A 12,898-nucleotide genomic window follows, 5' to 3' on the forward strand; every position below is an offset into this window, starting at 1 on the left:
ATATAATACAGCTTCCACTTTTAAAGCACTTTCCATTAAAAAAAAATCATAATACCAATGTATAAAAAGAGTTATACTGAAGATGTGAATCAACAGCCAAGTAATTTATTGGCACTTGAAAGCCTTGTGTATAAATAGATTCAACAATGAGAATATCAAGTAACTCTGGGCCGTGGCAACCTAACCTCCATTTCACTAACACAACGGAGAGTCACATGTAGTTCATTGAGGGTCCTCTGGCCACCTTGGAAGAGATCACAGAAAGAGAAGAACACGATGGAACTAGGACCAATCGCTCACGTCAGCTCAAAGTGCTGGATAATGCAGTGGGAGAGATGAAGGAGACAGAGATATAGTGTAAGCCCCCAAAGAGTTTTCAAATTGTCCCAGACTGTAGGCCCATACACAGTACAAATGTACAAAATAGTACACTGTCTTAAGTGTTCTATGAGAAGTGCAAAGGATTATGAGATATCAAAAGGGAGAGAGATTCTTTTTAGCTTGGTGATTTCCTTCCTTCTTTCCTCCCTCCCTATCTGCCTGCCTTCCACAAATGTTTACTATGTGGTGTAATGTCAACAGAGCATGGAATCAACCAGGTCTGGATGCAAACTGCAGCTCTGCCATTTACTAGCTGTGTGACCCTGAACAAATTATTTAACGTTTCTAAGACTCAGTTCCCTCAAGTGTCAGGGGGAGTCATTGTACACATGAACTGAGGTTAGTATTGTTTGTGTGTATATAAAGTACCCAGCTATGCTGCCTCCTGATGCAGAGCAAACAGTAAAAGTTCACTTCCTTCCTTACCCTTCCACTCCTCTGTGAAGGTTAAGTAGTACTTTTCTGCCCCTTTCATGTTAAATGCTTTTCCACTGTTGGATGTAATGTGACTTTTAAGATACTATTTACTGGTCTTCATGTCTTTGAGCTGATGGCCCCTGTGAGCCAGGAGCCTCCCTACTTCATGTGTTTGGACTCAGAGGCCTGACTGCTGCCCTGTTTGTGAAGAAGACCGTGGAACCATTGCCCCGGCCATCTCACTTCTGGTGCGAAGGTGGAGACCTGGGCAGCTGAGAGGTGACCAATCAGCAATCATTAACTGAGCGTATACTACTTTTAAGGACTGTATAACTCTGGAGAGTGACCAAGGAAAGAACTAGACAAGATTTCTGACCTCTCATAAGAATTTAACACATGGGGATTGCCTCATTCAAGGTTCTTGGTTAAAAACAAAAGCGACCAGTTGTGGTACTGGCATGGGGCACTGGATGCCATCACAACAGTGCTGCCACTAACATCCAGACCTCAATTTTTCTGTAATCACTGTCACAGCCAGAAAATGTTCCTCCCAGTCTCCTCGACTTTCAGTTGGGTGTCACTGCCTAGTCCTTAGTTGCAAAGGAAATTGCCTCGACAAGACAGGGTATTCCCAAATACAAGAAAGAGCATCTCTCAATTCAGTTCACCCCAACTTGTAGTAGATGTCCCCTTAATTGAATTAAGAAAAAGAGGGTAATCATTCAGAGACTGAAATTGGCTCGTTTGCAAATTCACAAAGAATGATTGATGTTGATTTTTAAAACTTCTTTAGTAAAATTTCTTTTATTAAAACTTATTTAAATAAAATTTTTGATTTTTTTATTTAAAAAGAGTAAAACAGTAAAGTTGCAGTACTCCCATATACTCTTCACATAGTTTCACCAATTATTAGCATTTTGCCACATTTGCTTTATTGCTGTCTTTTCAAAATACATAGATATACTTTTTTTGATGAACCATTTGAGAGTAAGTTGCAGACATTGTGACTCTTTACCTCGTAATACTTCAGGATATATCTCCTGAGAAGAAGGACAGAACAAAACTACAATATAATTATCAAATTCAGGAAACTTAACACTGAAATAATCTTATCTTATATGCACAGCTCAATAATGTCCCAATAGTGTTCTTTATAATTTTTTGCCCAGGAACCAATCCAAGAGTATGTATCATATTTAATTGTTGTGTTGCTTTAGTCTTCTTTAAAATGAAACAGGTCCTCAACCCTTTTTATCTTTCATGATATTGATATTTTTTGAAAAGCACAAGCTCATTGTTTTATAGAATTTTTCTCATTTTAGGTTTGTCTGATGCTTCTCCATGATCTAAGTTAGGTTATGCATTTGGGGCAGGAATACTACACAAGTGACATTATGTCCTTGTCAAGGCCCCACATCAGGGAGCATGTGACGTTAGCTTGTCTCATTATTGGTATGTTGATCAATTGATCAAGGTGGTGTCACCAGGTTTCTCCCCTGTACAATTACCCCTTTTCCTTTTGTAATTAATAGGTAATCTGTGAGGAGATGCTTTGAGACTTGTAAATATCCTGCCCTTATCAAACCTTCATTCAGCAGTTTTAATGCATCCATTGATGATTCTTGCCTGAATAATTTATTACTATGATGGTTGCAAAGCAGTGATTTCTCAAACCTTTCTATTTACTAGTTCGCTTTCTGCTTTAAGGAAGAGTTTTCCCTTCTCCATTATTTATTTATTCATTTATTTATTTAATATCAGCATAGACCCATGGATTCTTAATAAATTTTAATGTGACCGTTAACAAATTATTTATTTTTGGAATCCATCTCTTAGATAAATTACTTCTGCATTTTGTGGATGGGTCAACTTAATTGCAAGCAGCTCTCTTTCTTTCTTTTCATTTAAGATGGAATACTTTATTCAAACCCATCAGAGAAATGGACAGCTTGGGTCTGTAACAAAGCATTGTGTTTTAAAGCAAAGTCAGTAATTGTTTAAGAGTATACATTGCTACATACAAATTAACTGATCAGACCACAACTTCTCAATGTTTATAACAGAATAAGCTTCCCTGTACAAGCAGCACCTTTCTGACATTTTAACTTTAGTATTCCTCTCCTTCTTCCTCACCCTCTCCTTCAACAGAATCCCCACCAACCTCCTCATAATCCTTCTCAAAGGCAGCCATGTCCTCACGGGCCTCAGAAAATCTCCATGTCCTCACTCACGTACAAAGGCATGCTTGGCATACATCGGGTCAAATTTGTGGTCCGGGCAAGCCCAGGCCTCAACAATAGCTGTGGTATTGCTCAGCATGCATGCAGCTCACTGTACTTGGGCCAGATCTCCACCAGGTACCACAGTGGGAGGCTGGTAATTAATGCCAACTTTGAAGCCAGTGGGGCACCAATCCACAAACTGGATGGTACGCTTGGTCTTGATGGTGGCAATGGCAGCACTGACATCCTTGGGAACCACATCACCACGGTACAACAGACAACAAGCCATGTATTTACCATGGTGAGGGTCACATTTCACCATCTGGTTGGCTGGCTCAAAGCAAGCACTGGTGATCTCCGCTTCAGAAAGCTGTTCATGATAGGCTTTCTCAGCAGAGATGACAGGGGCATATGTGGCCAGAGGGAAGTGGATGTGGGGAGAGGGCACCAGGTTGGTCTGGAATTCTGTCAGATCAACATTCAGGGTTCCATCAAATCTGAGGGAAGCAGTGATGGAGGACACAATTTGACCTATCAACCTATTCAGGTTAGTATAGGTTGGGCGCTCAGTATTGAGGTTTCTATGACAGATGTCATAGATGGCCCCATTGTCTACCATGAAGGCACAGAGTGCTCCAGGGTGGTGTGGGTGGTGAGGATGGAGTTGTAGGGCTCAACTACAGCTGTGGAAACCTGGGGGGCTGGGTAAATGGAGAACTCCAGCTTGGACTTCTTACCATAATTGACAGAGAGATGTACCATCAGCAGGGAGGTGAACCCAGAACCAGTTCCCCCACCAAAGCTGTGGAAAACCAAGAAGCCCTGAAGACCTGTGCACTGGTCAGCCAGTTTCCAAATTCGGTCTAAGACAAGGTCAGTGATCTCCTTGCCAATGGTGTAGTGCCCATGGGCATAGTTATTGGCAGCATCTTCCTTGCCTGGGATGAGCAAGCAGCTCTCTTTCTTCACGTGGACTTGAACATTTAATCTATACCTCATTGTCTACAAAGGCAAACAGGAAATAGCAAGCTGATCCTTTTATGGGGATTGTTAGGTTGAACACACAGGTTATTGAAGTGTTTTGAGTAGCTGTGGCAAAATGGGGTACTCTGGAAAGGCATAAGAGAGTAGGGCCTTCTAAAGAAAAGAAGGAAAGGGGTTTTGCAGACAGGCAAGAGGAGGTAAAGAAGACTGGCACAATCAGTGGCTTTCAGACTAAACACAGAGCACGGGGGACTTCGCAGAACAAGGTGGGGTGAGGGAAGGGCAGGGAGAGAACTCGTGATGGAAGGAACATGCCCAGTCTGTGCTCATGGTATGCAGAAGAGCAAGGAGGTCAAAGGAGTATGGGGGAAAGGTAAGTGCAGTAGCAACACGTGTTAAGAGTTCTGTTCATTGATTTTGGGTAAGAATACTGAGAAGCAGGGAATAACAGATTCACAAAATCCCTATGAGGGAAATGTTAATACTTCCATTTTATTTATAAGAAAACTAAGAGAATTTATATTAATTTCCCCAATGCCATAAAGCTAGTAAGTGGCAAAGCCAAGGTTCAGGTACAAGTCTATCTGACTTCAAAGCCACACTGCCAGAAGAAAGAAAAACACTGATCATGGAAGAACAGAGGTAGCGTTAGGGCTCTCGACATAAGGACAAATAGGTTCCAATATGTCAGTCATACACTTAATTAAGCCTGGCCCACAGTAAGTCTCAATAATTATCCCAACTAGGCACTTGAGAGAAAATCAGTAGTAAGCCCAGGGTACTTACAAAATACTGCCAAGGTTTTCACACCTTACATTCCTGCATAATTCAATGCCTCCTCCCCATGCCTTTTTAAAAAATCAACTTTATTGAGATAGAATTTTCATGCCTAATAAGATTTCACCCATTTTAAGTGTGTGATTTGATGAATTTTGACAAATGTATACAGTCATTTAACCACCAATCATAATATAAAACTTGCTATCATCCTAGAAAGCTCCCTGTGCGGCCCCTTGGCAGCTGATAATTCTCCAGCCCCTGGCTTGCTTTGTCATTTTTGCCTTTTCTAGAATTTCATATAAATGAAATCATACGATATGGTATGTAGTCTTCTGTGTCTGGCTTCTTTCACTTAGGATAATGCTTTTGAGATTTATCTGTGTTGTTGTATTAGCAGTTCATTCCTTTCCGTTGCTAAGCAGTATTCCATTATATGGATGTACCACAATTTATTTTCCCATTCATCAGTTCAAGGACATTTGGATTGTCTCCAAATTGGAGCAATTATAAATAATGCTGTAAACATTCACATATAGGTCTTTATGTGGATATATGTTTTCATTTCTCTGGGATAAATACCTAAGAGTAGACTGCTGGGTTATATGATAAGTGTATTTGAATGTTATAAGAAACTGCCAAACTGTTTTCCAAGTGTCATTTTGCATTCCCACAATCTATAAGAGTTCCAGTTATTCCATATCTACTCCAAAATTTGGTATTTTCAGTCTTTGTACCTTTAGCCTTTCTAATGTATGTGTAGTGTTATCTCATTGTGTTTTGAATTTGCATTGCCCTAGTGTCTAATGATGTTGAGCATCTTTTTATATACTCATTTGCCATCTGTATATCTTCTTTGATGGAGTCTCTGTTCAAATCTTTTACCCATTTTTATTGTTGGTTTTTTTTTTTTTTTTGTCTTATTGGGTTGTATTATTGAGGTATAAGAGTCCTTTATCAGATATATGTTTTGCAAATATTTTCTCCCATTGTGTGGCTTGTCTTTTTATATTCTTTTGAAGGACAAAGGTTTTAAATTTTTATAAAGTCCAATTTATCAGTTTTTTTTCCAAATGTTTCTTGCTTTTGGTGTCCTAAGAAATCTGCCTAATCAGGGTTACAAAGATTTTCTCCTGTATTTTCTTCTGTTTTTGTTGTTTTAACTCTTATATTTAGGTCTATGGCCCATTTGGAGTTAATTTTTGTTTACAGTGTGAGGTAAAGTTTCATGTGTCTGCATATGGATATCCATTTGTTCCAGCACCATTTGTTGAAAAGACTATCCTTTCCTCCATTGAATTACCTTGTTAAAAATAAATTGACCGTATATCTGTGGGTCTATTTCTGGACTCTCTTTTCTGTTCAAGTGATCTACATGTCAACTCTTACATCAATATCTCACTGTCTGATTACTGTAATTCATGGTAAGTCTTGAAGTCAGATAGTTTACATCCTCTAACTTTGTTCTTTTTCAAAATTGTTTTGTCTATTCTAGGTCCTTTGTATTTCCATACAAATTTTAGAACCAGTTTACCAATTTCTAAAAATTGCCAGCTGGGATTTTTATTGGAATTGCACTGAATCTATAGATCAGTTTAGGGAGAATTGACATCTTAACAATATTGATTTTTCCAATTCATCAACATGGTTTATCTCGCTATTTATGAAAGTTTTCTTTAATTTCTTTTTCTTTCTATAGTAAGTTAAATTTAACCCTACATATTCAGTTAAATTTAACCCTAAATACTTCCTGTTTTTGATCCTATTGTAAATGGTACTGTTTTGATCATTTAAATTTCATATTGTTCATTGCTAGTATATAGAAATACAATAGATTTTTTTATATTGACCTTACATCCTGTTACTTTGCTAAACCTACTATTTCTACTAGCTTTTATGCTGATTTCTTAGGATTTCCTACGTAGGTGATTATGCCATCTGCAAAGAAAAAGAGTTTTACTTCTTCCTTTCAAATCTGTATGCCTTTTCTTTCTTTTTCTTGTTTTATTGCACTGGCTAGGCAATACAGTATGATGTTGAATAGAAGTAGTAAGAACAGACATCCTTGATTTGTTCCCAATACTAGGGGAAAAGCATTCAGTCTTTCTCATTAAGTATGATGTTAACTGTAGATTTTTCATAAATGCTCTTTATCAAGATCAAGTTATACCTTCTATTCCAAATTTGCTGAATTTTTATTATAAAATATTTTATTTTTATTTTTTGCTGAATTTCTTATTATTCAATTTGCTAAAATTTTTTCAGATTTTTGCATCTACATTCATGAGGGATATTGATCTGTTTTTTTGGTTTTTTTTTTTTTTCTTGTAATGTCATTGTCTGGTTTTGGTATCACAGTAATGCTGGCCTTACAAAATGATTTGTAAGTGTTCCCTTGACTCTTCTATTTTCTGAAAGAATTTGGGTAGAATTAATATTATTTCTTATTTAAACATTTGCTAGAATTTACCAGTGAAGCCATCTAGTTTAGAGTTTTCTTTGTGAGGAAACTCCCTATTTTTAATACAGGAAAGACTAACCTTTGCTGTCTCTACCAACACAGTGTTATAGCACTAAGAATGAAGGGAAACCAAGTTGTGAAATCATCGTTGCCTAACTAGTGCTTCCAACACACACAGTTCTAACAAGCACTGTGCTTCCCTGGCTTTGGCTACCATGGGAAGCAATCTAAGTGATTTCCATAGAGTCTTTTCAGACATAGGTATAATGCTTTTTAAACTTTCTTAAAAATCTTGTCTGCAGCCAAATACCCACTAGCCAACAGGAGTATATAAAATTGATTTCTGTCAGTGATGCAAGAATGTTTGCCTTCAGCCCTTTGCCTTTGCTCTGGTCAGACTGCAAGTCAAAGGTGAGAGAGGCACAGGAGCGTGGCTTACCTATTCATGAAATATTTTTAGTCTCTTAAATTTTTTGAAAAATATTAAAAGCTTATAACAATAAGCTTAAATAATAAGCTTAAACAATAACGTAAAAGCACATAAAGAAAAAAAATATTGCCCCCATTCCTTGCAAATAAGAGAATGAAATATTAACAATTTGGTACATATCCTTCCTCATTTTTCTCTGTATTCTTAAAAAAGAAAATATACATATACTCATATACATAGGTGTTTTTGTTTTTTCTCTCTTCTGTTTTTTCCCCCCAAAATGGGATCCTGACGCTGAAACTCCTTTTTTGGCTTAACTAATTGACATTTCTTTAGGTATGTGCATAGAGTTCTAACTTTTTCTTATTAATAGCTGCATACTTTTCCATGGTAAGAATGTACCAAAGTTTATTCATCGATTCTCCTATTTCCTAGACAATCACGTTTTTTCCAGTTTTTTGCCTTTGGAAACAATGCAGCTGTAAGCATCTTTACATATCCCCATCTTATAGGAGCTTTTACTTCCATACGAGATTTCCAGACACAGGATTGCTGAGTCAAAGGACATACACATCTTTTATTTTAACAAATACTGCATTACTCTTCCACATTCCTAATGTTATTTTAATTTGCATTTTCTTTGCTGAAATTGAGCATCTTTTCATATGTTTATTGTTTATTGACCATTTACATTTATTTTTCTGAAATTGCAGACATATATCTTATGTCCATTTTTATCCTGGATTTGCCTTTTTCTTAGCAATTTGAAGGTGTTCTTTGACTATTAGGAATATGTCATATGTATTGCAAGAATTTTCACCAAATCTGTGCTTTTTAAATTTTTATTTATTTATTTTTTCCCCCAAAGTCCCAGTAGATAGTTGTATGTCATAGCTGCACATCCTTCTAGTTGCTGTATGTGGGACGCGGCCTCAGCATGGCCGGAGAAGCGGTGCGTCGGTGCACACCCAGGATCTGAACCCGGGCCGCCAGCAGCAGAGCACGCACACTTAACCGCTAAGCCACGGGGCCGGCCCTGAAATCTGTGCTTTTTAATTTGGCTTTACTTACAGTGTCTTTTTACATATAATTTTAAAAAATTTTTATAAAATTAAAATCTGTTCTTTTTTCATTATGGCTTTTGGGTTTACTGACTTGCTTGGGATTATACAAATATTCATCTAAATTTTCATTTTATTATGTTACTGTTTTATGTTTTACATTCATGGCTTAAATCTACATGGAATTTAATTTTGTATAAGATGTAAGTAGGAATCAAGACTTGGAATCTTAGAGTTTGCCATAACTCTTCATATCTTGTGGCATTTTCCATGTTTTCGTAATACACCCTCCACCCAGCTCATAATGTCTCTGGTTTCAGACCTTTCTCTTGTTGCCTTGCTATGCTGTAAACTGAGGGAAGGCAGGAACCACGTCTGTCTCTTTTTCCATTGTTTCTGTCAGGAAAGACTGATAAACAATTGCAAAGCACCTAGCATAGTGCCTGACACATTTTAGGCACTCAGAAAACATTTATGGGAGGAAGGAAAGTGTTGAATTCACACCTGCGTTACTATGACTCCTTGGCAAGTTTAATATTTTGACGGCTTTATCTGTGTAAACAAGGGGAAATATCATTCTCCTTAAAGCCATTCACTGTCCCATGAGCTCACTCTGTTCCTTCCTCCTCCTGTGTCTTTGTTCTTTGAGGCTTTCCTTCTCTCTATAAATCTGTCTCATTCTGTGAGGACTCCCTTTTCAGGGAAGCTTTCTTCAAACCCTTTCTTAAAATCCAACAGCATTTATAAACTCTGCCACATTATTTAGCATTTAATCCACAATAGATTTTAGTCCTTTTTCTTGTACTCATCACTGTGCTAGGCACATGGCTCATTAAATACTTTAATTTCAACTGAAGCAATCTTGCATGCCAATGCCCTTTATAAAGGCTGAAGTATAGCCTCAAGATTTGTTATGAAAGCTCTTGGGTCTAAGGAATGAGCAAACCGGGAAAAACTGGAAAATGACGCTGAAAGTTGTTAAATACCAGAATGATTTTTCAAGTAAGATTGTGTAACCACATTTAAATTATTTTAAATACATTTGTTAGATGAACACATGACTAGGTATTGCCCTGCCTGAAGGCAGAGGTCAACAGACTTTCTTTATTGTTCTCTATTTCTACGGGTCCCTACATGGCCTTCACCAACTCGGACCTTGAGAGCTTCAGAGAAAATGGAGAGAAACCTTTTTTGTCCCTGTATTTAGTTTGAAAATAACATCTAAATAGCTCTCACCACTTTCTGCATGCATTTTTTTTTAAAGCACATTTTCTTTTGAAGAAGATTGGCCCTGCGCTAACATCTGTTGCCAATCTTCCTCTTTTTCTTTTTTCTCCCCAAAGCCCCCATACGTAGTTGTATATCATAGTTGTAGAGGTGTAGCTCTTCTATGTGGGACGCTGCCTCAGCTTGGCTGGATGAGCTGTAAGTAGGTCCACGCCCAGGATCCAAACCCGCGAACCCCTGGCTGCTGAAGCAGAACGTGTGAACTTAGCTGCTACGCCACCAGGCTGGCCCCTCTGCACGCATTTTTAATAGAGAAATGGCTAATTCTAGGGCTAGGGCAGAGAATATAAAAAATGGGCCTGGAGCATCTTATAATGTTAGAAAGAAAGTGCTCAAAAAACAAAATGATTGGGAGTATGTCAAAGGGACACAGAAGCCAAATGAAAGAGCTCCCAATGGCCAAAGCTGGAAAATTTGAGCAACAAAATAAATAATGTAGTATTGGATTATGGCCCAAAGAATAAAATAAATATCCATGAGTTCATACGGATATAAATAATTGAAGAACCAAATGGGGCAGGGGGGAACAGACAAATCTCCAACAGAGAAGAATTCCAAATAATTTATGTAGGTACTCCACTCAACTCCTTAATTGTAGACTACACTTAGTGATTTGCTTCCAAAGAATACAGTAAGAAAAGAGGGAGGAGAGTAACTTGACAGTGGAGAAACCTGGCAAAGACTACCTTAGCCGAGTGATAGAGATTAACATCATCAGTGCTGTCATGTTGATAGTGTGTAACCTTGATATAATGAATAAGAGTATGACACTTCACCTCTATGGTCTTCATCCCAAAAACCATAACCACAGCCTAACCATGAGGAAAACAGACATATCCCAATTGAGGTACATTCTACAAAATACCTGACCAGTCCTCCTTAAACCCATCAAGTTCATCAGAAACAAAAAATGTCTTAAGAAACTGTCAGAGTCTACAGGAGTCCAAGGAGACATGGCAACTAAATGTAATATGGTATCCTGGATGAGATCTTGGGAAAGAAAAAGAACATTAAGCAAAACTAGTAAAATTCAAATAAAGTATGGAGCCCAGTTAATAATATATCAATATTATTTCATTAGTTGTGACAAATGACCACAGGAATGTGAGATGTTAACAGAACTGGGTGTGGGGTATATGGAAACTCGCTGTACTATCCTTTTACCTTTGCTGTAAATCTAAAACTATCCTAAAATAGTGTTTCTAAATATTTTTTAAAAAGTTTGGGCAACAGATGACTACATGCTTAATCTCCACAACTGTGCTTTTAATTACAGGGTGCTGGTGACAGTTTTGTGGGAGCTTTGGCCTTCTACCTGGCTTACTACCCAAATCTGTCCTTGGAAGAAATGCTCAAGAGATCCAATTTCATTGCAGCAGTCAGTGTCCAGGCTGCAGGGACACAGTCATCTTATCCATACAAAAAAGACCTGCCATTTGATCTGTTTTGATTGCTATTAACCCGAAAATAAATATACCTGGAAATAAAATGTACCTGGAGGGGGGGTGGCCACTCTTAGCTAGCATCTTACTGTAAAATGTCCTCTTCTTTCTTTGCAAATATTATGTTCATTTACTAAGTCAACCTCAAGCTTTCATTTTTTTATAATGATGACTTCTTTGCTTTTCATGCATTTTCAAGAGCCAACCAGAATTAAGGATTCCCTGACCAGGATCTGGATAAACATTACCACAATTTACGAACCAGCAAACTATTGCCAACAGATCACGAATTTTCTATGTACACCACAGAACAGGCGCTGTGGACAAGTGTCTAGAGTCCGAACAGAGAATGTTAAATAAGGGAAGGGGACACATGAATTGGACCACTCAAGCGGCTCCTAAGAGAGGCGGCTGATATCCAGCTTTAGCTTAGTGACATCAAAGCCTCTGGTTTTGCAAGAGAAGCCAGAAGTTTCGATGTTTATTGAAATTTTTCAGTGTTTAAGTATCAGCAACTGATTTGTTTAAAAATGTAAACACCACCTGTGGGCCACATTCAGCCCATGTGCTGAATAGACAAGTCATTTGTTAAGCCAGATTTTAATTTTTATTTTTTTAAAGATGGTTCATGCATGTCACAGACCCTTTACATCAGGCTTGGCTTAGCTAGGATCAAGTGAAGGATTTTTCTTATAACCCAAGACCATTGTGTATAGTTTCAGCCTAAAAATAGCCAAGATCTCACTTATTATTGCTTTGAACCAGAGCTTTAACAAAAGACACCAGAAAATAGCTGACTGACTATAATGCCACAAGCCTCTAAGTCTCAACAACTGTCTACATCTAATTCCATTTCCAGAGAGCTGCTCTTGCATTTCCTCCGGAGACACATTGAGCCATGGGGAGGGAACACCTGTTATTTCGGAAAAGCATTGCTTGCTTAATGCTTGTGGCCATGGTGGGCCCTCTATCATTCTCCCATATAAATGCTTTAAATGGGTCAGGACATGAACCAGCAGGGCACAAAATCTAAGCTGATCCTTCTTACCTTCAGGCAGAAATTTGATAAGGAGAAAACTGAGCAATTTTGAAAATCTGTGGGAAACAATAGCTTGAGTGAGAAAGTATATAGATCTGGGTAGAGCAGGAGTCCTTACCTGAACATTAGGGATTATCAGTGGAATTTCCAAGCTAGTTAGCTATTTGGTACTGCCATGCCCCAGAAGCCCGAGGCTTTATGGAAATGCACTATAGCTCCTCTTATTTAAAAAAAAAAAAAAAATCTAGGAGATAAAGGAGTCCAAAGCATTCCTAGAAAATCCTAAATACTGCTTTGGTGACCTGAGTTTGAGAATATGGACCAATGGCATTTTTCCTAATTATATAAGCAAGAAACAAAAATAAAAGTGCTCATGGTTTCTTTTGTTACGAGGCTG

At 37.9% G+C, this 12,898-nt stretch overlaps 1 protein-coding gene and 1 pseudogene across 3 annotated transcripts in view; one reads left to right on the forward strand and one right to left on the reverse strand.

Annotated features, from left to right (window-relative positions):
• RBKS (ribokinase) overlaps positions 1–12,890 on the forward strand; it is a 92,999-nt gene extending 80,109 nt beyond the window's left edge. For all 3 annotated transcript variants that reach the window (XM_014781492.2, XM_004418196.3, XM_087436977.1), the window contains one exon: positions 11,297–12,890. In XM_014781492.2, coding sequence (XP_014636978.1) covers positions 11,297–11,470 — 174 coding nt within the window. In that variant the 3' untranslated portion in view covers positions 11,471–12,890. The remainder of the gene's footprint in view (positions 1–11,296) is intronic.
• On the reverse strand, positions 2,875–4,019 carry LOC106800188 (tubulin alpha-1A chain-like; annotated as a pseudogene).
• Positions 12,891–12,898: the final 8 nt, after the last annotated feature.

Source organism: Ceratotherium simum, chromosome 11 (genome assembly GCF_057802395.1).
Source record: "Ceratotherium simum simum isolate JZ-2026a chromosome 11, ASM5780239v1, whole genome shotgun sequence".
Lineage (NCBI taxonomy): Eukaryota > Metazoa > Chordata > Mammalia > Perissodactyla > Rhinocerotidae > Ceratotherium > Ceratotherium simum.